This window comes from Papaver somniferum, chromosome 5 (genome assembly GCF_003573695.1).
Source record: "Papaver somniferum cultivar HN1 chromosome 5, ASM357369v1, whole genome shotgun sequence".
NCBI lineage: Eukaryota > Viridiplantae > Streptophyta > Magnoliopsida > Ranunculales > Papaveraceae > Papaver > Papaver somniferum.
Window position 1 is genome coordinate 83772706 of NC_039362.1, and position 25634 is coordinate 83798339.

At 36.8% G+C, this 25634-nt stretch overlaps 2 protein-coding genes and 1 long non-coding RNA gene across 4 annotated transcripts; 2 read left to right on the forward strand and 1 right to left on the reverse strand.

Moving 5' to 3' along the window:
* Positions 1-8167: 8167 nt before the first annotated feature.
* LOC113277594 lies at positions 8168-11256 on the forward strand. 2 transcript variants are annotated; one of them, XR_003325012.1, is made up of 4 exons: positions 8168-8628; positions 8713-8865; positions 10094-10296; positions 10866-11256. It is a non-coding gene; the product is annotated as an uncharacterized LOC113277594 (long non-coding RNA). The 2 variants fall into 2 exon arrangements; XR_003325011.1 differs by having other exon boundaries at positions 10094-10150.
* A 2091-nt stretch (positions 11257-13347) lies between these two features.
* Positions 13348-14733, forward strand: LOC113277596 (geranylgeranyl pyrophosphate synthase 7, chloroplastic-like). Its single transcript, XM_026526648.1, has 2 exons — positions 13348-14029; positions 14117-14733. The coding sequence occupies exons 1-2, from the start codon at positions 13417-13419 to the stop codon at positions 14611-14613; spliced, it is 1110 nt and encodes a 369-aa protein (XP_026382433.1). The 5' UTR covers positions 13348-13416; the 3' UTR covers positions 14614-14733.
* A 3396-nt stretch (positions 14734-18129) lies between these two features.
* LOC113282060 (ribosome production factor 2 homolog) lies at positions 18130-21293 on the reverse strand. The gene is made up of 7 exons (XM_026530993.1): positions 21156-21293; positions 20719-20796; positions 20399-20602; positions 19430-19675; positions 19098-19340; positions 18924-18986; positions 18130-18433 (listed from the first exon to the last, which is right to left on the reverse strand). Exons 2-7 carry the CDS (start codon positions 20788-20790, stop codon positions 18308-18310), a joined length of 954 nt encoding a protein of 317 aa, XP_026386778.1. The 5' UTR covers positions 20791-20796; positions 21156-21293; the 3' UTR covers positions 18130-18307.
* Between the last annotated feature and the right edge of the window lie 4341 nt (positions 21294-25634).

The following is a 25634-nucleotide window of genomic DNA, read 5'->3' on the forward strand; positions in this document are numbered from 1 at the left end:
AACACAGTAGCGAATACTTCGCAAGTACAACAGAGAAGACGGGTAACAATCAACAAACTGGTGGCTATGGGAAGCCGAGATCAAGAGGAGTATGAAAGAGAAAAATTTCTACAATCGTGGTGGAAATAACAAGATTCAAAGACTCGATCAACCACAAGAAACTTATGGAGGTCAAAGACAAAACTATAATAGAGGACAAGGAGGTCACAAGGTAGTATGGGAAGAAATCAAGATGCCACCTCTAAATGCAAGTGTGGAGAAAATATGGGAAGCTATAATTTGATGGAGAATATACCAACACCATGGAACATGGGAACGGAACCACCTCCAAACCACAGAAGCCATGAGTTTTGTTCTTATCATCATTTTCATGGACATACAACAAATGATTGCAGAAATGTAAAAAGAATTATTTTGAGAATGATAGATCAAGGAAAACTAAACCACTTTTTGGTAGGGCACCCACAATCTCAACCATTGCCACCACCACCAGAGCATCACAAAGTAAACACGATGAAAAAGAAGGAAACATTCTTCATAGAAGTTGGTGCAAAAGCAAAAATCTATTCTGTCACTCTATCGTACATTCATATAAGACAATTGAAGATTTTCATGACAATGTTTTGAGTAGAGTGTTCGCAAGAGATAACGATGGAAGAGAAATTATGAATATTGCGAAAATCTCGCCACTAGAGGAATGGCAGAAACAGATCATTTCTTTTACCGCAAAGAAATTCCCGAAGGAGAAGAGGTGCATGATAATCCATTGGTAGTAAAATTAGAAATTAATCCAAAACCGAAAGAAGATGAGGATGATGAAGCTGAAGATTCATGGGCAATTAATAGAATTCTAATCGATACTGGAAGCTCTGTGAACATCTTATTTTATCATACTTATAAAACTATGGGAGGAAGAGATGATGATCTTATACCATCAACATATAAGATATATGGTTTTAATGGTACTGCTAACAAGCCTAAAGGGGAGGTTACTATGCGAATTCCATTGAAGGGAATATCTTCGAAATCTTATTCTGTGTCGTTGATGTAGAATCACCCTACAATGCGTTAATTGGTCGACCTTGGCTACATGGGATTCTAGGTGTAGCTTCAACTTTCCACCAGTGCATCAAATTCCCTCACCCCAGTGGTGTAGGAATCATAAAGGGAGATTGGGTTGAAGGAAAGAGGTGTTACGAAACTGAGATAGAATCTTGCGAAGGAAGAGCAAACAAGAAGGAAAACTGGCGACACAAAATCAAAGATACACAGAGAAGTGAGAGGTTGATGGTGGATGCAATCGAAAGAAAAGAAGAAGAGTGTTGCGAAACTAATGCTAGCTCAGAATAAAAATGATGAACATACCACTACCAAGGAAGCAGTAGCAGAAAATAATAAAGAAGCAGAGGATCAAAGGTAAAAAAACAAGAAATGTATGAATGATTAAGTTGTTGCGACACTCTCGCAATAAGTAAAATTCTCAAAATACATTTATTGAATGACAAAATTGAGATTGCGAAATCCAAATACAATATGATGATGTGCGAGACTCTCGCAGAGATAATGAATTTTACAGAAGAATCAGAGAAAAATGACAAAAGAGAAAGGGCGAACCTTTATGGCGTACACCCTAGTTCGCGAATACAATTTCGCAAGAGGCAAATGTAAGACCTAAAGTACGTCATATAAGGGGGTACCTGTTGCATGGCTCAGGGAAAGGCTACACCGCCACCGGAACCTGAGTCATGGAGATTTGGGGTCAATAAAGCCCATCCGGGAGAGGCACCTTGGATTCTCAGCTTAAGCATATGACTTAGGTTGGGCGACTAAGGTAATAAGGACTCTCCCAAGGAGTGCAGATCTGATCAAGGCGCCGAGGTACACGGTTGAGTCAAGAGTGCCAGGGACGTTTGAAGCGTACTTTGCCATTCTTGACAAGTCTTGGCTTATACTGCACTCGGCCTGAAGAAAACCCCACTTAGGGTGCAGTCTCGTAACCATAAGCCCTATAGGTAAAAGGGATAAGAGGCTGCGAAAACAACTGGTTGTTGTTAAGACTGGATGGGAGGAGCTAACCTTGTATGGTAGAAGTACGCCTCCTTGAAGGGGCAACCAGGGGGGAGATAAGGGCGGCACCCTCCATTAGGGAGCTGATAAGTGTCTTAAGACGCAAATGTCATGAGGCTTTTTATTCGCAAGGGTATTAAGGCTTGTCATATTTGTGCAACAATCCTGAAGAGGCAATAATACAAAAGAAAAAGATAAGACGAGATCAATGGGTTTTCGCATGAAAGTGCGAAGACGTCCTGCGATTTCGTCGCAAGACGGCAATGTCATGGGGCTTTATTTTCGCAAGAATATTTAGGCCTGTCATATTGTCGCAACATTCCTGAAGAGGCCAATACAAAAAAAAGTTAAGGCAAGATCAATGGGTTTTTGCATGAAAGTGCAAGGACGTCCTGCGATTTTGTCGCAATGACAAGAGGTGGCATAATAAGACCTTTAATTAGGAAGGCAAAATAAGACCACACAGGAATGAGATTTTGAAAAGAATCAAAATTCACTTCGCATAAGATGCGAATTATACATAATTAACTGCGAAATTGAGGCATAAAATAAGAAAAATTTATAAAATCTCTCATTTGGATACAAATAACAGAGGCAAGTATGGGAATGAATGAAATTAGAAAATGTTATTTGTCTCCATATGATAGATTTACACAAGATTCAAAAATTAATGATTATATTGATTAACTGTGTTGCAAGGAAAAATTGTTTTAATGAATGCAGGTCAAAATGAAAGAAACACAAATATACAGAAAGAAGGAATAAATGTACAAGTATTACAGAGAATCAAAGAAAGAAACAAAGACTACTTCTTAGTTGATCCTTCATTATGTTCATCAGACTTGTTCCCTTCTTCGACTGCGTCAGAATCTTCACCACCATAGAACCTTCATCACCATAAGATTCTTCATCATCAGCTTCGCTATCTGAAATAATCAGACTGGGAGTATTCTGTGCGATCTCTTCCAAGAGACAAGGATAATCAGAATGAGGGATATTATGATCGTCACAAACCATTTGGATAGTTTGATTGCGAAAATGCATATCATCATTCTTAAAATTCGCAACAGTGATCTTGATTTGATTCTTTAATCTATAATACTTGTCGTTGCGAGAAGAAAGATTCTTTGCGAGCTCCTCCTTTTCAGCTTCGAGTTCCTCAATATTTTCACGATATCTACTTTCAGAATCTGCGAGCAAAAGACAATCAATTATTAACTTGATGAAAATTCATAAGAAACAAAATATTAGTAAAGAAGAGCAGTTAGTAACCTTCTCTGTCAGAAATCATATCTCTAATCAAGGATGTATGCTCAACTTGGAGACTAACATTTACACCTAAATCTTTTCTGGCATCATCTAAGATTTTCGCAGCCCAAACAAATTCATCCTCATTACTTATAAGAAGACGAGAACGAATTTGATTTTCCCTTTTGCGGAGTTCGATGTTCTTGCGGCTAGCTTCATCTCGTTCAAGTTAAACTTCAAGAAGAGTCTCTTGGAATTTCGCCAAAGCCTTAGCACCTTGATCAGAGATGCGATCCTTATCATCTATGAGACCGCTAATTTTGGTTCTTAACTCATTGGTTTTCTCTTTAGAATCAAGAAAGAGACGCTTAAATCGGTTGGCTAAGCCTAAACTAGATCTATGGTCAAATTCTAAGAGGCGAAATTTAGATCTAAGATCATTTGAGAAACTATTCAAGGAATTGTTAAGACGCTCAAGAAGGGTATCATTATCCAAGGCATTAGGAAATGAACGAAGAAGGGTAGCTTCATCAGAAAGACCATAAATGTCTGCAAAAATGATCATTTAAATAAGATAAAACAACAGGATGAATGAATGAAGGGAAAGAGAAAAATAACATACCGTAAAGCTGATTATTAGCTTGCTGAAGACTAGAGATTTTGTTCTTATACGAAGAAAAATCAATTTCTAGTTGTCTATTTTTCTCGCGAAGACCTTTAACTTCAGCTTCCAATTCTTCATTCTTTGTGCGAAATTGAAGATTCTTCTTTTCAAGATTTTCGCGTCTCCTCTCTAGATCCGAGGAAACAGCGAAATAAGCTTTTCCAGCCTACGAGAAAATATAAAAAATATTAATATAGAAAGAAATTTTGAGTTATGACAATGAAGAAATAAAAGGATAAAAGTATACCAGACTATTGAGGGAATGCAAGAAGTCGGGAGTCACTGATCTAGAAATTCCACGAAGAGAACTATCACCATCCAGCAAAGGGACATCGCAAATTCTAGCGAGAGCTTTGCAGGTATTAGAGAATTGGTTATCTCCCATTCCTTGCAGAGAATCAGAAAAGAGGCCAGAGAGCTTCGCCATAGAAGATTCAGGTGGAAAATCTTCACTTGCGGCAAGATCATCATTGTCCTCATCATCCTTGTCACTTTCGGAATTTTCATGAGGAGGAATATTTGAAGGAGAAGAAGAACGGACTTTCCTTTTCTTTTAAGAAGGAGCAGTTGATTTTTCTCTGCGAAGAGCACCTTTGCCTTTATCACCAGTCTTCGCAACATCAGCAGGTTCTTCTATTTCAGCAATAATCTTCACACACGGATAGAAATAAGAAATGGAAGCAACAGTATACTGTTTAAAATCATAAGAGAAAATTTCTTACCTCATCTGTGTATGAGGGAAGAGCTAACAAAGTACTAGCTTTCCCAGTCCTGTTATAACTATCTTTCAGTTTTTGGATCTGCAGAATGTCGCAAGAATTAGCGAACAAAATAATAAAGACAAATAAATAAATATAAAGTGAGCTAAACGGGAAGAAACATACCTCTTTCTCCTTCTCGGGCCACGAGAAAACCCAAGGTTGATAAGCAGCGAGATTCGCAGGAAGAACATTTGACCCAGCAATGTAAGGTCCTTTTAGCATTAAAGGAAAAACACACCATTTATCATCTTTGGATTGGCGAGGAGTTGTGTTCTTACCAGAATGTCAGTCAATGTCTTGCATGAGAATTTTAGCTTCATCAATGTTATCTTTCCTTTTTAAGCGAATACCCCAGCGAGTATTCTCTTTCTTCATGGAGATCAGTTCATAGTTCTCAAAGAAACTCGTTATTGTGTATTTCTCAGCAATTATCTCTAGGTCTGCGAATTTAGGATCCCTAAGTTGTTTGGAATATAGAGATCCTTTATCAGCACCACGGTTAGCGAACTCTAGCATCAGACAGATGCAGTCCCCACTCAGTTGGAATATAGCTCGCGAAAATCCCGAGTGAGCGACAATTCCATAGAATAGAGGAATATCTGGATCATAAAGAGGAATGGGGAGATCTGCGAGAATCTGACCTAGCGAAATTATGATTGATTTATCATCACAATACTGATCAGAGAAAAGTTTGACAGAAAGAATTGACTTGGCACTTTCACCAGGAATGGTAGAAAGTGTGAAACCTTTTTTAGCAAGATCTTTTTGGACATCTTTTAAATTCTGCTCATGTCTATGACCACTTGGAGGCATATTTGAATATAGAATATGGGAATAAATGAAGAGTAAGAAGATTGAAGGGGGGAAAATTAGAGTAGCAGAACTTGCAGAAGAATAACAGAGTTGCAGAGATGAGAAAATAAAAAGAGAAGAGAAAGTAAAAAGAAAGTGGAAAGAAGAGTAAAAAGAGTATATAAAGGAGATTTTTTACTCGAAGAAATAAACATCATTAAGACGAAAATACGTGAGCGGTTGAAAAACAGCGGTTACAGAAGACGTGTCAAGAAACGGATGGAAGAAAGAATACGTGTGATAAATGCAGAATATGAAGAGATGAACAGCTTCGGAGTTTCTCACATCATTCTCTACTTTGCAGAGAAGATATGAGAAGAGGCAAGATATAGGATCGGAATCTCTCAACGACAATATTTCAGCGAAATCATCAACAACACAACACAACAGCGTCGCAGAACAATTTCAGAAATGATATAATAAACGACGTCAGCTAAAATCATGAGAAATATGTGATGGTCCTGCGAAAATTATAGAGTTTGCGAGATTAACATTTGTAAGGTTGCGAGAATGTCGCGAGCATTATTCGAAAATAAAGGACAGATTAGCTGTCATCCACTATGTACTTCCCTATAAATAGTCGTTCAGTTGTAAAGAAAGGGGAGAGATATTTTTGAGTAAGAAACAAGTAAATAGGAGAGAGAAAGTCTAGAGCAGAGGTCATTCTTGATTCCTTATCTTTTCTTATAAGAACATTCAAAGATTGATCAATAAAATTAAGAGTGTAAACCTAAAAATGAGTTGAGCAATAATGAAATCATATGAGGGGTGTAGTATAGGATTTCTTGCAACTACACTTTCACAGTCGTAAACAAGAAAACGGTTAGAAATTCACGGCTGTAAATCAGGAAACGGTTGGGAAAAACAGCCGTGGTTGCTTCACGGTTGGGAAAAACCTAGCTGTATTAAGCTCTGGTCACTCAAAATAAAATGAGTCATATTTACGGCTATATATCTTTTCTGTGTTTCCTTCAACGGTTTGGAAAACCGTCTGTAAAATTATTACTCTGTAACCCAAAAAAAAGGCTTCTGGTTACGGCTACATATCCATGCCGTAATCTTTTTTTACTGTTTGGAGTCCCAGCCGTGATTCTGACAGAAAGTAATGAATCTAATTTACGGCCAGGAATCCCAGCCGTAAATATGACAGACCACAAACTCTGCAGGTTATACAAAATTACAACTTGGTCGACCTAGTCGTAACTACCTATAATTTCCTTTTTGTACCACATCAAATCGGCTAGTTTTTTGAATTTTGAAAACTAAATCCGTTTGAAGACTGATCTATAGAAGGTTTTAGCTGTTCAACCACTTATTTAAACTTCAAATAACTCCATCTCCATATAACCACCCATTTCAAATCAAAATCACACCTTCTACACTAATAATCTCTACTAAAACTCCTACAAACTCAATGAAATGTACTCAAAGGATAAACCCTACTTTACTTTGGATGAAGACTTATCTCTTTGCAAAAATTATGTGCTATGCTATCCAAAGAAGGGAGAAGAACGAAGGAACGATGGTGTACCAAGTCAATCTTATTGGAGTAAGATTTTTAAAAAAATTTGTAGTGAAACAGGTAACACTAACAACAGCGATGGGATTGAATTGTATCTTTGATTCTCAAACATACGCAAAAAAGTGGAAGAGTATATGGATTTACTTCGTATGTGCGAGCAACTTCGACTTAGAGGTGAGACTGATGAAGAATTCATAGCTCAAGCTAACAAGGAATGAAGAAAATTGAAAGGTTATAATTTCAACTTCGAAGCTCAAATGACCGTCATCAAAGATTTCTTGATACATCGAAAGAGATGTTATTAAAATCAACTTTGTAATGGGGATATATTAAGCATGTAATGAGTTTTATTGTGGTCTAGTTAATGAAAGTATTGGTAATTTTAAATCGTATTAAGAATTCATGTTGAAACAAAAAATTTCTTAACTTTCAAATTTAATTAGGGACGGGAATGTTATGTAAATCCAACCGTAATATAGACTCAGGTTATTCTGGGAAGCATAACGGCCAGAAGTTCTTAACCTCCCATCCGTTATATATGTTCACGGCTGGGAGTTCCTAATATCCCAACCGTGTAGTCGTATTTACGACTTGGTAGACACATTTACCCAGACGTAACAGCAAAAAATTCCAGATTTTTTTTTCATATTTTTGACGGATTTGAACTGATAAAATTGATGTTGGGAGTTGATTATAAGGTTATCTTGATTTGTGATGCAGGGTTTCATCATTTTTCTTCAAATTTTTTCAAAAAAATTTCACCAAAATCACCATTTTTTCTTCTTCAAAACTTAAAAAAAAAAAACAAGTTTTGATTTGCAAAAGATTAATGATTTGATTATTCAAATCGATTCATTAAAACTGATTAGTTAGCTTAATCAATTTAATTAGCACTAATCAAATTAAGGATAGATCAGACATTACAAAAAAGGACAGATAAGGGGTTCTATGGGTTGTTATTTCATGATCCCATTAAGCGCCAAAAAAACCCACCCTTTTTAAGTCCCAATAATGGAGTTCATGTATAAATATCCAAAAAAATTAATGAGAAAACTGAAACTTGTCGAGAACTTGACAGTTTTCATTAAAATTCACCCTTTAATTTTTGAATAGCTTTGCATGAACTGAAGATTTAGTTGATCAATTTCGATACGAAGCGTCGATAGTGTCAATTTTTCAGCTACACGAATTCTAACAACCCAACCCTAAAATCTACTGCACACAATTTTCTACCAGTAAAATTTGAACTCGATTTCAAGTTTCCTAGAACGAGATTTCAATTTTTTCATATTTTCTCCCATTCTTCCATCGTCCTCAACTGAGTTCACACAATTTCAAAATTTCACTTGACTTCACTTCCATTGTCGAGTTGATTATTTTTCCTACTCCAGTTCACAAAATTGTCGACAAGTTTTTTTTTACTTTTATTGATTTCAATTATTTCAGATTCCCATTCTTCCATCGTCCCCAAATCGACTCTAAACCCCAAGGAAAGAATAGAAGCGAAAGTACAGGTTAGTAAATTTAGTTTCAATGGATTGTCGTGGAATGAATTTCGGATGGGTTTTGATAAAATTCAAACTTTAATTTTTGAATAGGTTTGCATGAAATGAAGATTTACTTGATCAATTTCGATATGAAGCTTCGATAGTGTTAATATTTAGCGTCAATATTTAGCTACACGGAGAAGAGGAGGCAAAAGGGAAACAAAGAGAAGAAGAATAAGAAAAAGGATTAACCAAAAGGAAATTGTAAGTATACTATTAAATTGGTGTTGAATTTTTCTCAGTGGATCCTTCGTATTTCTGAAATTTAGTTAGATTTATTAATGTTTTGCGAAATGTTGGAACCCTTATTTGCTATGAAATTTATCAATTGCAATTAGTACTGAAGATTTAGTGTTTGATTTATCAATTTCGGTGTTTGCAAAAAATGCCTAACAGAACATTGGTGGTAGTAGTAGTAGTAGGACCATTAGGTAAGAATTTACCCATTTTTACCGTTTGAATCTAAATTTGTGAACAATGTAGTACGCCTCGGCCGAGTCAGCCGAGTTACTCGCGAGTAACCCGGGTATCGGTCTTTGGCCGATACGATCCTCAAAAACTCGGCCGAGCAGGGTATTCTCTATATACTCGCCGAATTATTCGTGTCCCGGGCCGAGTTAGTCATGACTCGGGCCGAATCATTCGGCAAACTATGATCAAAATAATTCTCAAAACCACTGTATAAAACCCTAAAAACTTAACCAACAGTGGAGAAGTAATAGCCATCTCTGATAATATGGTTAAATAGGTGAAAATAACTTCAAAAACAATCTTTTTTCTGCATCTTGAAGAAACCCTAAAGGCTTAAGACATTTTACGTGTTTCCATTCTTCCTCTGCATATCTTTTTCACCACAAATACTTATAAAAACTTGAACACGGTGAAGGAGGACTTAATCATACGGGGAAATACTTATGATGGCAGATAAACCTAATTTAGAAAAGAAAATTACTACCGTAATTAATTTATACATTTATAAGTATTGACAGCATTAAGGAATAATTATGATTTTTACAGAGAATAATTGACAGCATTTAGGATTGAAAATTAAGGAAAGAAACCAACTAAGACTAAAATTTAGGAACGAGAAATAAGGAAGGCATATCAATTATGTGAACGTTATGAGATAAATTAGGAAGCATAAATAAAATGCATATTAATTAGGAAGGAACTAAAAAAGTCAAATTAATTGACCCAGCGAGTAACTCGGCTGACTCGGCGAGTAACTCGGCTGGGATCGGGGATCGCTCCCCCACCGAGCCGTGGCCGATCCCGGAGTCGTACTACATTGTTTGTGAACAATGGCAACAAATTCCTTAGGGAACAAATTCTAACTCTCCGTATTTGAATGCAGCATGGGTTTTTAGTCTATTTTCCTTGGATCAAATAGCAATAAATAAACATTGAATTTGTATACATTGGCTATTGGCAGATACTGACAGGGATCAGCAGTAGTGGTGAGACCAGTGCCATTAAAATAGCAATCCAAGTATGTTTACTAGCAACTCTCTCTTGAAGATTCATGACCACTGATGCATTGGCGTATTGCTTATGTAGTGTTAAGAGTATAAAATGACCCTTCTCGAGCTCTAGGATTGCAATGAACTCTGAACTACGTGTAACCAATATTATTGCGTAGGTATCTCTGTTCTGTTAGTGGTTTAGCATTACACCATCTGTCGACATCTGAATTTCTGTCTGTCTATATTTACATCAATTAGTAACTGTAGATAAACACTGCCATTAGTTACAAGAAAAACAAATTACTGTTAATGCTAAATATCGTGCTACATCTGAATGTCGCCAATATGCAACTTCACTTATGGGAAACTAAGGAATATATGAAATTCTAAATCAATATCAGAATCATTTGTAAGAATATATATATATATATTGCTTTCGTCCTGTTTGGAATATTAATATATCCTTTCAAAGCTCATAAGACAAATATTTCTTCTGTAAGAGTGTATCCAGACAAAAGAGACATGTTACAGTTCCTTCAATAGTATCTGACAATGCCTCGAGGAAGATATCATGTGAAAGTAGGGCACTTATTGATGCTTCAGTGGAGGGCAACCAAGCCTCCAAAATCCCAAGACTTATTGACTAGACATATATCCCCTTAATTTGTTTGTCTATTAGGCTACCCCCGTGAAAGTCCCTAATGGTGAACTGATTGCAAGTTGCATCTTCTGATGTTACAGATTAAGGTACAATTGGAGTGCAGAAACGAAGATATATTATTGGAGGATAATTGGTGGTCTTTTGGTGCATGGGAACATACACTATGTTGTTTTTGAAAGAAGACTTATCCACAGGAAAAAAAAATTTGTTCTTTACTCCTACATTTTATGAGTTTTGTAACGGAAAAGCAAGTCGGCAGGTGCATCGCACATGCGTCTTTGCTAGTAGTTGATTCAGAAATTTTCCATTTTAGTTCAAAATATCTTATCCTGTCTTTTAGGAATAGGGCTCAAATAATTTGTATAAGCCTCAAACTAGCCTAGATTTAATATACTGATTTTCTGATTTAGTATTGTGTATATACATATTATTCAATACATACAAGAAAATGCTTAATGAATGTAGTGGTAATTGAATATTTGTCCCTATTTTTGATGGATTTTACAAATATCTTTATCACACAATAAATATGTCCCTTACTATCTATAAACCCATCAGGGGTCCAATAAGGATTGTATTTCTTCCAAATTTGCCCTATATCTATTGTTTTTATCTATCCCTACTTACTTCTTCTTCTTCATTTAGCAGCGAACCATCATCTCCATTGCTCCACCACCACCACCAGCATCTCCATCGTCACCACCTCTGCAAATTCTCCTACCTTCGCCGTCGACAATCGAGATGTATCAGCAACATATGAAACCTTCTTCTTCTTCTTCTTCTTCTTCTTCTTCTTCTATAATCGATTTTTAAAATCATTTCCAAAGAAAACGAGATCTGATTTTTTAGGTTTTGAAATCAAGTTTTGAGCAACGTCTGCGAACGATTTGGTGGTTCGATTCGATTAAGAAAAGGGGATCTGAGAGCTGCTACGATAAAATTGATTTCGAGATGGTTATGGTGTGTGAATCAATAGGATATGTTGGAGATAATGAACTTGTTGTTGCTGAGAAGTAATGGGTGTGTTCGAATGTGAAGCTGTTGATGCTTCTAATTGATTGTGATTAAAATGAATAGATGAATGTGTATGAATTACAGGAAATATAGAATTATGAAGAGAGAAGTAATGGTGATAATGGTAGCGGCGGTGGTGGTTCTGGTGGCGACGATGGTGGTGGTTCAAATTGGTGTTGAAGCTTCATAGAAGGCAGTGGCGGTTGCTGCTATGGATTATAAATGGTGGTTGATGGTTTTGTTGGTGGTTACTGCAATGAAGGAGATGAAATTGTTGTTGTTTATGAAGCTACATGTGATGATCAATTGGTGTTGTTTATATGTTTTTATGGGATCAATTGTTGTTGTTGACCCAATTTTTTATGGGATCAACTACGGTTGTTGATCCATTTATGGGTGTTGTTGACCCAATTTTTTGTGGGATCAACTACGGTTATTAATCCATTTATTGGATCAACTCTTGTTGTTGACCCAATTTTTTATTGGATCAACTACTGTTGTTGATCCTTTCAACTCCTATGTTGACAATATTTCCTTGGATAAGTATAATCATGCTTGTATTTTAAATCATGCTAGTAGTTTAAGTCATGTAAATTTCTTCCAATGTTGAACTTGTGGTGCAATGGTAGCATGAATGACTCCATGTCAGATGATGCGTGTTCGATTCACGCCAAGTTCACTCCATTTGCATGAATCAACTTTCATTGTTGATCCTTTTTTTTTTGGATGAACTACCATTGTTGATCCCCTAAATTGGATCAACTTCTACTGTTGGTTCTATTTTTATTTGGATCAACTACTGTTCTTGATACAAAAATATCTGAACCAGTGGCGGTGACGGTGGCGGTGGTGGCGGCGTGCTAGCGGTGGTGGTGACGACGAACTAGTGGTGGTGGAGGACTGGTGGTGTAATGGTGGTGGTGAAGGAGTGGTGGTAGAATATTAGTGGTGGTGGCGGTTGGTAGGTGGTGGTTGTTGAACGGTGATGGTGGAATGGTAGTAGAATGTTTGTGGTGGTGGTGGTGAAGTGGTAGAGGAAGAAATTTGTTGCATTTTGAAATAAATAAAATTATTATATGGGTGAGGGTATTAAGAGAATCTAATTTTAAATGGATAAGGTTATTAATAAGTATGGACATATTTATTGTTATATAAGGATATATTTATTGGGTGTAAAAAGTAAGGACATATAAATAATATACCCATGAATGTACCAAAGGTCCAAAAAAAAAAAAAAAAAAAAGCCCATCTCCTGCTAGTAAAATGTACTCGCATGGAAGAACTAATTAAGGTACCAAAGCCGATCTCTTGCCCATAATGTACCCGAATGATTAATTAATGTACAAAGCCGATCTCTTTTCTGAAATGTACGTTGTCAGCCGTCGATGTAAGAGAGGATCTCTGATGGTCTGACCCTGAGTAATTGGTACCACCAAGCACGCATCATTCATTTATTATATTGGAACAATAAGTCCAAAACTATAGGAGAAAGCATAACCCATGCCAGCAAAAGAGAATCTCAAAATCATTAATACTTCTAGTATTTGCATCACTTAATCCACAAATTACTGAGAGATCGGGCATTCATTGTTGTTGCTCCAACCAAATTTATCAAAAATGGCTGCATTTACATCTATTTCTTCATGTGAAGCTAACTCATCATTCTCATTTCTTCTTCACAAAAACATAACCAAATATCACCATAAGTACACAATTGGAAGGCCTATGGCTTGCAATCTTCAAACTGATTCCTTCAAATCTTTGAAGACCCAAGTTTCAAATCCATCTTCAGTAGAACCTGTTATTCTGTCTGGAACCCCACAAAAACACCTAGAGTTAGGATTTCAGTTTGAAGAATACATGATTGGAAAAGCGAAACGAGTTAACCAGGCTTTGGATGATTCAGTTCCTTTGAGACATCCATTGACAATTCATGAAGCCATGAGATATTCACTACTTGCAGGTGGAAAACGGGTTCGTCCAATGTTGGCAATTGCTTCATGTGAATTGGTAGGAGGAAATGAAGAAATTGCTCTGCCAATTGCTTGTGCTGTAGAGATGATTCACACAATGTCTTTGATTCACGATGATCTTCCTTGCATGGATAACGATAATCTGAGACGTGGAAAGCCTACAAATCATATAGTTTTTGGTGAAGAAACAGCAGTTCTTGCTGGTGATGCTCTTCTCGCTCTAGCTTTCGAGCATGTCGCTCCTCGATTGGCAAAAGGTTTGTATTAAAAAACCAAACAGTGTTTTGCCTGAACATTTTCAATTAACCCAATCTAAACTAATCTTTTTGTTGCTGTTGTTGTAGTTGTGTCAGCGGACAATGTGGTTCGGGCCATAGCAGAGTTGGGTGCAGCTGTTGGTTCAGATGGGTTAGTTGCAGGTCAAATTGTAGACATAAAAAGTGAAGGAAGAGAAGTAAATTTGAAAGATCTGGAGTATATACATGTGCACAAGACTGCTAAACTCTTGGAAGCTTCTGTAGTATGCGGAGCCATAATCGGAGGTGGAAATGAAATGGAAGTAGAAAGATTGAGAAGATATGCAAGATGTGTTGGCTTGCTATTTCAAGTTGTTGATGATATTCTGGATGTAACGAGAACTTCAGATGAACTGGGGAAAACAGCAGGGAAAGATTTGGCTACTGACAAGGCAACATACCCTAAGTTGATGGGGATTGAGAAAGCTAAAGAATTTGCAGATGGGTTAGTGACGAAAGCTAAAGAGGAACTCTCTTATTTTGATGAAACCAAGGCTAGGCCTTTGTACCATTTAGCTAACTACATTGCCTACAGGCAGAATTAGCTAGGAGAACCGCTTGGAGGTTCACTCCTTATGCATCCGATAATCGGGAAAACGGCTTTCCCTTGTCATATTTCAAGGCTCCTGATAAGAGTGTTGTGTTGAAAGTAATCTAATCCTTTAATTCTACCCAATTGGGTTTTAGACCCGTCTTTGTTTTAACACAATCTATGTGCTGTAAACTGTTTACAAGCCTATATTGTATAGTATTCGAGCTTCTTCTTCCACAGCATTTCACTTTGCAAATATGACCTCGAAGCATTTGCAAAGAAAAACAAAGCCAATTTCTAAAATGTTAATAAGAAGTTGCTTTTTGAATCCTATAAAAGCAACAGCCTCATGTGGAAAGTGACATATATGTCTAACAAGAGGTGAATGTTCTTCACTGCCTCCCATCTTCCGTCTCAGACACTAAGTGAGAGGAACCATTCTTGGATACAAGAGGTCAAGATTAATGGCTGTTCTCATTGTCGATGCATTTGGCCAAAAGTTATCAGGCCTCATGGTAACAGTGGTGTTGTTTTCCCATGTTGATATGTCATGTTTATTTTATGCAGGACTGTTTTAACTTATTTCAAATTTGCGCCACCTCTCTTTCAACGGCTTCTGACAGTAGATTTGGGCGCACAACTAACAGAAGAGGTATGGTTCTAAATAATGTTGGTCAAACTTATATACTGACATGACACGGAAGAAAGAAAGATTAGTGAACTTCCTTGTTTGTACGGTGTAAGGTAGACTAGAAATGCCAAACTGAATGTCCAATCTAGCTACTACGAGAAACTACAACGGAAACAATTTTCAGTCATTTTATTTTCTTCATCTGCTTTTCCATATTCAGTTGGGAAGAGTTTTGTCGTGATGTATCACTAGAAAAGCTTGGATGGTTCCTTCTCGAACCTGAAGAGATCTGTGATATTGAAGGGAGCAATAATTTCAATCTGGAGCGCTGTTTGCAGTCTTTTGGGCATAGGGCTCTGACGAAGTGCTCGTCAAGCTCTGGTCAAGTGGAGGCTTCACCTAGAAAGAACAGAAGGTAGGCAGGACATATCGATTATAGACTATATCTGGATTTCCAGTTTTGTTTTCAACATGATTGTTTGCATGGTTGACATCCCTTCAATTTTCTTAGGATTGTGAAATCGGTAGATAGCCACTTCCAGTTGACCTCTACTCTTAGGAAGAGCTATGAGATGGTCCTCTTAGCAGTCAGTCAGAGGTGGCCCATACTTCTGTATGGTCCTGTTAGTGCTGGAAAGACAGCATTGATCAATGAGTTGGCTCAGCAGAGTGGAAATCAAGGTATGCCTTCCAGAAAATTTCATTTATATCTTGCCTGCTACAGCTTATAGCAACCAGTTGTGATTTTTGAAATTGTATATCAACACCTTATTTTTCTCTCGCACTTCTTTCAATTCACATGGATGAACAAATGGATGGCAAAACTCTGATTGGGAGTTATATATGTACTGAGCAGCCTGGTGAATTCCGATGGCAGCCGGGTTCTCTTACTCAGGTTTGTGTAGTCTAGGTATTAGTTCGTTTTGTGAATGGTTGATTGGTATCCTTTATTCTACTTACATTTACTTTCAGGCTCTTCTGAATGGACTCTGGGTAGTGTTCGAGGACTTCGATAAAGCACCATCAGATGTACAAAGTGTTCTTTTATCTCTACTGGAAGGTGCATGTACATTCGTAACTGGTCATGGGGAGGTAAGATTTGCTGATGAAACAGTCATCCATGATTTATTTGCATAGATTTTCTTCAAGCTGTATGATTCTCTTTATTCTTAGGTGTATAATGCCGATTTCTTGTTCATTGACATTCTTTAGGTAGAAATGTTTCTTCTCGTAATTTCAGTTTGGATCATTCTGGTTTTTCTCCCCATCCTCAGAAGGATACGTCTTATCTGTTAGCTTTTGTTGATGATCCTGCTGAACTCTTCTCTTTTTTTCCTCGTTCTGTTTTTTTTCACCTTCTGTTTTTATGATCCTTTAAAGTTATATTTGTGTGATGTACTATGCGGCAATCTTTTATTTTACTGTGGATGTCTTACAGTATCCAGAACTTCTTGCAGGCAATCAGTGTGGCACCTAGCTTTCGGTTGTTCGCTACAATATCAGTTTCAAAGGATGATATTTCTCATAGTTCAGGTGCTTTTGACTGTCATCCGTATTGTTTTCCCCTTTCCCATGTCTATGGTACTCTACTTGGTTAAGGTTTTATTTGTCCAAATTTTAAAGGCATGTCATCCAGGTTGTGTCATATGTATGTCACGAAATTGCAACTCTAGGATTTGAAATCTGTAGTTTGAGCGAGGTAAAGCTGCTTTACTGAGAGTATTGTACTAGCTGAAGGGTCTTTGGGTATTGATCTAAATAGCAGAATTTTCAATAAACAAAGAGGGTGGACTTCATTTTGACTCTAAAGCTAGGCTGTTAACTACTTCCCATGAAAAATAATTATCCAGCAGTGTATTAATTGGACCACCTAGATATAGTAAAAAAAACGGTATCTCCAATTAGATGATACTGCTGCAGAAAGGATTATAGGTATGCTAGTTCTGTTCATTATGTGAATGCTATTTTTGGATGTCAGTACATGTATCACATACTCCTAAGTCTTTATTTCCTCCAGAAACTTTCAAAGCTGTAAATGTTGTTGCTTCACAGCAGATCGGAGGATTTCAATCTACCAACAGGTTTTCTTTAAGGTATTATAAATTAATTTCTAGCAGCAATTTCATCATGAATCTTTTATTGAATGTTGTTAAGTATCTTTTTCTTTTCTATGCTGCAGGGATCTATCGAAATGGTGTGAAAGAAATACAGGGTTAGGATTCAGCTTTGTGGGAATTAGTTTGACAGTTCATGAGTGCAAAAGTATCTATCAAGATGTGAGTCAGGGTGCAGTTTCATTCTATTAGAAGGTGGTCATATGTGTGACAAAATACAAGAATCACTTGATAGCATACTTGCGTGGTTTTATTTCAGGCAGTAGATATTTTTGCAGCTTCCTAGGCTTTTTCTGAAAACCGCATAGCAATAAAGAAGGAAATTGCAGAGATTTGGGGGGTATCAGTGGCAGAGGCTGAAACTTTATATCCTCCTAATAAGATTATCATTCCATTATGATCGGTGTTATGGTTTGAGTCTTGTTTTTTCATCTACCCGGTTATTTACAATCCCACCTCCTTTGCAGGATAACCAATCAGAGATACGAGTTGGAAGAGTTATCCTCAAACTTACTCAGCCTGTGGTGAGTGTACTTGCTTAACACTGGTGTTTTAGTGAGCTGTATCTGCTCCGTATTTCCATTTACTTTGTTTTTGATTATTGGAGTTGCCCAAGTACTGCAGTGGACCATCCATTATGTGTACATTGCCTAATGGTAATAGTTGACTAGTGTTGTTTTGTGATATTTTGAAATCCTCTCTTTTGTAGTACGAGTTTTCTTACTTGGTCTGAGTTCTCATTTAGAAACCCTCTCTTTTCTTTTTCTGTATTTGATAAACAAAGTGGGAATAACTGTACGTTTAAGGACAGACTTATGCAGGTGCTTCCAGATCATCTTTAAATGTTATCAACCTTTCCAGTCAATTGTTACATTTAATTAAGACATAAGTTCTAACAGAAGGAGATAGAGAACATATTAATAACTTTAGGTAACAGAATGAACACAACACCAACCTGCATTTTACTCAGAAACCACTTTTTGCTTCTTCGTTTCCTGCGAATCATTATCCTTTTCTTTCTTGGGCTTACCTTCGCGGCGTTCCCTCTTCAGCCCCTTTACATTGTTAAATAGTGGCATAGAACCAACCTAACCACCAAAAGGAAACACAACATACTTGAGACCAGGAAATAGCAAGCTTTTACAACAGATATTGCAGGTCAGAGGATTATACTGTCCAATTTTAAATTTCCCATGAAACTTTTTACCTTGAATACCTTTTTGGTTGATCATTTTATTTGTTAGACAATTGTGTGAATCATTTCACTTAAAGAATGTACATCTTGGGGACACCTTACATATAACAGCAGTTACTATACTCACGTGGGAACATTTTCTTAGTTATCGGAGAAGGGAAGGTAATTATGCTCTATGGTGATCATTTCACTTAAAGAATGTACATCTTCGGGATACTTTACATATAAACAGCAGTTACTATACTCATGTGGGAATATTTTCTTAGTTATCGGAGAAGGGAAGGTAATTATGCTCTATGGTACCATGTAAAAGTAGTCTTGGCCTTTTCTCAGCAGGGCTACTGTAATTCAAGTAAAAAAAAAAGGAAAAGTTCTTCTCTTACCTCTTGATCTGGAATATACACCCTTCCACGAACACCTTCAAAATCGCTCTTAACATTTTTGGGCTGCAAAACAACCAGGTCAGTAGTATTAAATATGAACCATGAGACAGCTGAACAGAAGTAAGCATGCAAAGTAGAGTGAAATGACAATAACGAGAATATTCAGGTTTAAACCTTCTTTTTATGAGGGTCGATAGACTTTCTCATAGCTTGTTTGGTTACGCCTTCGTTAGGAAGCCGATGACGCCGAACTACCAAATCCATGGAGGGGCCAACTTCAACCAGCTCCATCCTTGGGACAACTGTACCTGATCTTTTCAGTCTCAGAGCACAATGCGTGAAGAATACAGTATTTGAGGAAGTAGCTGTACATACGTAAACTCGATCTACACCAGAAAGATTTAAATTCTCGATGACCTACAAAAAAAGCAGGTTCCAGCTCTAAAAAACACTTTACTTCAACAATATAAGGAAATGAAGGGGAGTCTGAGTAAAAGGTTACCTACCTCCCCTCTGAACAACTCTAACAGCACCTCCTTCAAGTGCTTCAATTCTTCCACACTCTCAAAACCTTCGCCAATGAAGGCAAAGAAGGGTTTGCTTCCAACTCGAGGAGCCAATTTCTTGTCGTATGAGAAATCCTTCATCGATTTGAAGTTTTCCACCCCAACTTCAACAAGGTCATAGATGTGGTGATCATAAGTACGTCCAAGAACGAGATTGTTTGGTCGTTTCTTTGAGTGAGCACCGTACTAGTAGAAAAGAGAATAAAACAAATATGAGAGCAGTTGAAAAAATGGCAACGCAGAGCAAACAATACCATCACATCACTTGTTAACATTTAGGAGGACATCAATAACAGCAAACGTTCCAGACATTACGTGTTCAGGTAAGCTAAAAAAAAAACACAGTTTCACCTATAGATACAAACTTGAAAACAGGGTAAGGGCCTTTTTTAGTATAATATTGTGTTACACTGACAGGTGGTAACACTTTCCTATTATGCAGCTATCAACAGAGGGGACTTCCTGGAACGTCGCCTGACGCGGTGGTGTGTTGCGGTCCTATAAGTAATTGACCTTCCAATTCTTCACAATTGCTTTTGAGGTATATTAGTCAGGTAGTTAAACATACTACCTCACTTTCGAAGGACCAGCATGCTCTTTAACAGACAATATAAGAATCACATGTTCTCAAAAGAACACAACAGTCTCTTTACTACAGAAGATAGAAACAGTGCACACAAGGATGAATGGCATTGAAAATAATACAAAACAAAGACATCCTTAATAGTTTGATCATAATAACAGATTTCCCCTTTTTCTTATTGTTTCTCTCTATACATAAAAATCTCAAGTAACTGCCGAACAAGAAACTGAACACACTTCAACATATTAGTAAAGCAGTGAGAATGCAATAGATTTATTATTTCAGTACCACGAAAGCAAGAAAACCTGTTAGAAAAAATTTCTTACCACAAATAAACTGCAATCGGTTTTGAGAGAATAGAACTCTAGTGATGTTTCACCGCCATTCTCAAAGGGTCTGATGTTGTCATTCTTCCGAGTATATCTTATAGCACTACCCCTTTTGAGATGATAAAGCTCAGTCAACACATTATTCAGCATATTGCTTGTCTTAGTACCTTGAAGGATTAGTGTTTTCTTCCCATTCTCACTCTACATCAAAAAGTTAACAGAGTTGGTATAACAGTATGTTTCATCTTGAAAATGTCAATCCATTATAATTCTACACCAGTTGAAACAACCAACAAAGATACAAAAAGTGTACTCACAAGTTTTGGAGCACGCTTTTCAACTGCTCGCTTAGCTCTATCTGACTTTGGGATTCTGATTTCCAATCCCATGATTAACTACAAACCCAAAAAGACATGCACAGAATGATCAGTGAATACACAAAGCTAACAGCAGAAAGAAGCTGAACTAAGCGGCCGTCACCCAAAGTAACTGAAAAACATAATCGGCAGCGCACCAATTTTAAAACTAGGGCACGAATTTACAAATTGGAAAATAATATCATAGGTGGGTATTTTACATTTGATAAGTAATATGTTTCAAAAGTGATGAAATCTTAGGGCTTATTTTGAAAAAAAATGTAGAAATAAGCTGAGAACTCTGTAAAATCTTACTGTGGTATAGAGATAAATCAATTGGTTCGATAAAACCAATAGCTCTGATAGAAATTAATGGAGGAAGAAAGTTAGTCAATTACCTGGTGGAAGAAGACGATAACCTAAACGGTGGGAAAATACGGAGGTCTCGAACTACGTCGAGAGAGAAAGAGATTTACAGTTAAACCCTAGGACGCTTTTATGTTAGGGTTTGGGATTTAGATATATTGCAATTTTACCCTTGAACATATATAAATTATGCTCCAGTCCTTGACATCCTTATTTTTACATCTTCAGGGTCCTCAAGCCTCTCTGAAGTTGTTATTAGAGCAAGTCTTATGGTGGAATCCATCCATCTTCCATCTTCCACGCCACCTCAGCACTTGGAACTGTGGATGGAAGCGCAAGTGTAATGGTGGAATAGTAGAAACGCTATTCTTAATGGAGCTAAATAAACGCAATTAAGAATGGAGCTAAAAAAACGCAATTAAGAATAGAGCTTTTTCTCAGCCGTTAGATTTCAACAACTCATTTTAAATCTACGGATAAAAAAAAAACGCAATTCTTAATGACGTTTTTTTAGCGTCAATCTTATTTGCGTTTAGCGCTATTGTTATTGGCGTTTACATGGATTCCACGAACCCTTCCACCAAACCATGGAACCCTCCTTGGATTTTTTTGTGGAAAGCCCCAACTTGGAAGCCTCTAAACTTGACATTCCATAGTTTTTCCACACTTGGAATAGGTTGGATTCCACCATAAGACTTGCTCTTAGAACAACATATTGTTATCTGGGTGGATCCCCGATTTTAATGCTGTTGGACCTGAGCACATGCCTACTGCTGACGCGAGTGCAACAGATTCAGTGGTCGAAATCTACAAATTTAACATTTCCGATAACATTTCAGTGCAACAGATTCTCATCCCTCTCAACTTTTCTCAGCTTATAACATTTATTATTGGTTTTCCTAGAAAAGAACCAACTTTTTAAGGTTAATCGAATAATTGTGAATGTTTATGTGTACCGAAGGGATTTGATTGATATCTTATGCACTATAGACGGAATCTTCCATTCTAATATTAATAGAAAGATTAGAGCATTTTTTTTCAATAATCAAATTATAATACTCCCTTCGTTCCTTTTTAATAGGTTGGTTTTGTTTTTAGAAAAATTTAAGAAAATTAAGAGAACTAATCATTGAAAATTTATTATTGGTCCTCATGACACTTATCAATAAAAGAAGTGAAGTGAAATGGTCCCTATGACACTTTTCAGCAAAAGAAGTAAAGTGAAATGGTCCACATGACACTTGTCATCAAAAAAAAGTTAATAGAAAAATGATCCCAGAAAATTAAAGTAACATTTGACTTTCCTAATTAGGAAACCAACCAACTTTGGAACCTAGGCAGTGGAAGCAACTTTGAACTTTGGAACCTGCAGGCTGTAGTATCTCATTTCAGAATCAACTTTTACAAGGTGGCTCCAATATGGGATCAAATAGCATAAGTTGTTTTCAAAATATGGATCAACTAGCACATCCAAAACCTGCCTTCGGAATATTGGTGCAGGATGAGCCAATGGGGCTCTCAGGCATTAACCGATTGAGAAATGTAAGCCTACCACACCTCCTCTTCTTGCGAACCTCCAATTACATACTTTCCTTTGCAAAAGCACTCAACAGTAAGCGTTTTTCTGGAACAACCATTTTAACCTGCGAAAAACCTTAACAATTAAAAACGAAAACGTAAGCTCTCAATTAACGAATGAAGTAGGCAAAGCAAAAGCTACAAAACTGGTCGCAACTAGTCAGCTACACAACTTGAGATCAAAAACAGAATGAATCTGAATCAAAAACACTATTAATTAAATTGTAACTAGTTAAACTTCGGCAGGGACACAATTAACTTGGGGGCTACGCCCCATCGTGAGAAGTATAGTCAAAGCAACTAGCGAAAGTTGTTTCCAAATATGGAGGCAAATAGCACTAGTTGTCTCCAAATATGAAGGCAACTAGCACAACTTGTCTCCAAAAAAAAAAAAGTTGTTGGCATCCTAGTTCCACATTGGTTAGATGGGACTTAATTGGTAGTTTATAAGTCAATGGGTCCCTCTTCTAGTCAACCGATGTTCGAGTTGAGCTCTACCCATGGACTTATGACGAGTTTAGGGTCGGTACCCTAACAAAACCATTGCACCACAGATTAGTCATTAGCTAGATATATATATATATATATATATATATACATATAACATGAAAAAAAAAAGGATGTCACTACTGTTAGACATCCATCGCCTCCAAAATGCATCTTGTTGAGACAAGTGCACATTTAAGCAGATACAAGGCAGGGCAAAAACAACCAGAAGTGCCCCTCAAGCTAACACAAAAGTTTCCTAAAATTCCACTTGTCTATGCTAGCAATTGTATCTGAAACCGCTGCCTCATTTGTCTTTCATACCATTACAGACAATAATCTTGTTTGAAAGCTCAAATTTGTAACACATTTGTGTGTAGAAATATACCCACACATTTATATGAGTGGATCAGTAATTACTAACTTACAGACACCAGCAACATGCTTCGGTGGAGAGACAAATTTATAACACCAGTAACAAAATGTCCATCACCCCTATTTTTTGAAGAATCTGAACTTAAGAAAAACAACAAGATTACTAACTAGTAACTACATAGCAGACATATCAAGAACCACAAATGTATTAATTCAATATAACTAGCCAGCCCTCACCTTCCCAGTTTTGATAGAAACCTTTCTCACTGATGGCTGTCTCCGAATCTAAGGCAACTAGATCAAGTTGTCTTCAAAAGTGAAGGCAACTAGCAAAAAGTTGTCTCCGAATCCGAGGCAACTAGCACAAGTTGTCCTCAAGAGTGAAAACAACTAGCCCAAGTTGTCTCCAAATCTAAAAGCAACTAGATCAAGTTGTCTCCAAATACAGAGGCAAATAACACAAGTTGTCTACAACAAAAATCTATATAGGGACAAGTTGCTAAAAAATTGAAGCCAACTATACCAAGTTGTCTCTAAATCCAGAAGCAACTTGTTCAAGTTGTCTCCAAATATGGAAATAACTAGCACAAGTTGTCTCCAACAAAAAGTATACACAAAATGAGTGAATCTAGTGTGAGTCGAACACACATCTTCTGACGGGGGAGTCAGTCATGTTACCATTACACCACAGATTCGTCTTTAGATCTTTTAAGAATATAAACAAGACAAAAATATGCTTAACAAGAAAATACTTCAGGTCTTTTAGGAATATAAAAAAGACAAAAACATTCGTAACAAGAAAAGAAAAAAAAAAATCAGGTTCAGTCTATAATAGCAATATAAATTTCATATTTTAAGGATCAACAACCTAACCAGAAATCCATAAATTAACATAAAGGGAGAATCAATGGTATTATTCAAATTCCACCACAGTGATCTTAGTTCTGGGACATATCAGTCAAATCATTCATAAGGTCTTTAAAGCCATCAACAAGGTGTATACTACCAAGGTTATTCACAAGCACAGAAGCATGATACACATCTGGCTTTTTTTAGCACAACTGATTCAGGAGGTGATAGTTCGGACATATGCAAATACTTCCTGTTCAAACTTTACATCCTGAAAGGTAAAACATAATTTGTTCAACTTACCTGCACTTAAGATGCAAAAGATCATTTCTACAATGAGGTAACTCAGAGCTTTCATGATCTACAATTGTCAGTACAAAACTGATTAATCCACACAGAGATCCAAGTGCCAACAGAACAACATCACATATAATTTGAATTTTATAAAAATCATGGCAGATGGAATTTTCCGTTGTTACATACTAAAGCATCCCAGCATAACAATACTAGTAAAAACCAACACAATCCTTATCAAGATGATAACAGTGGCATACACATTAACTACAAACATATGGAAGAGAATCCAAAACCGAAATTCAATTCGAAACCAACATATACAAGTTAGAAAAAGGAAGCAACTAGCACAAGTTGTCCCCAACAGTGGAAACAACTTGGTCAAGTTGTTTCCAAAGTTGGAGGCAACTTGATGAGGTTGTTTCCAAAAATCTGAAGCTTAGATAGTGAAAGTAGGGAAAAGGAAAGGGAACGAGAACAACCAAAAATCCAGCAAGAAACACTAACTGAATGGCATTTTAGTTTCGGATTCTAGATAGTGAAAGTAGGGAAAAGGAATGAGAACAACTTCAAAACCAATGAACAAATAAATTTTAAACAAAAAAAGATACTTATTCATGAAATGTTGTTACTTAACTACTGAAATTATCTTTCCATGTCGCAAACATTGATGAACCAAACAAACAAACCCAAAACGAATATTCAGCAAATTTAACTCTTCATTATCGCTTGTTCACATTTTGATTAGTTTAAGTAAGACCAACCTACAAGTATTTTAAGGTAAGTCAAGTACCAGTTTCCAAAATACCAATTTAGAGCTATATGAATCAACAGTATACAACAAATCAAAATCAATGATAATTCGATGATGCCAACTAAATTCAAAAAAAAAAAAAAGCATCTTGTGGAAACAACCAGTGTGTTCGGAT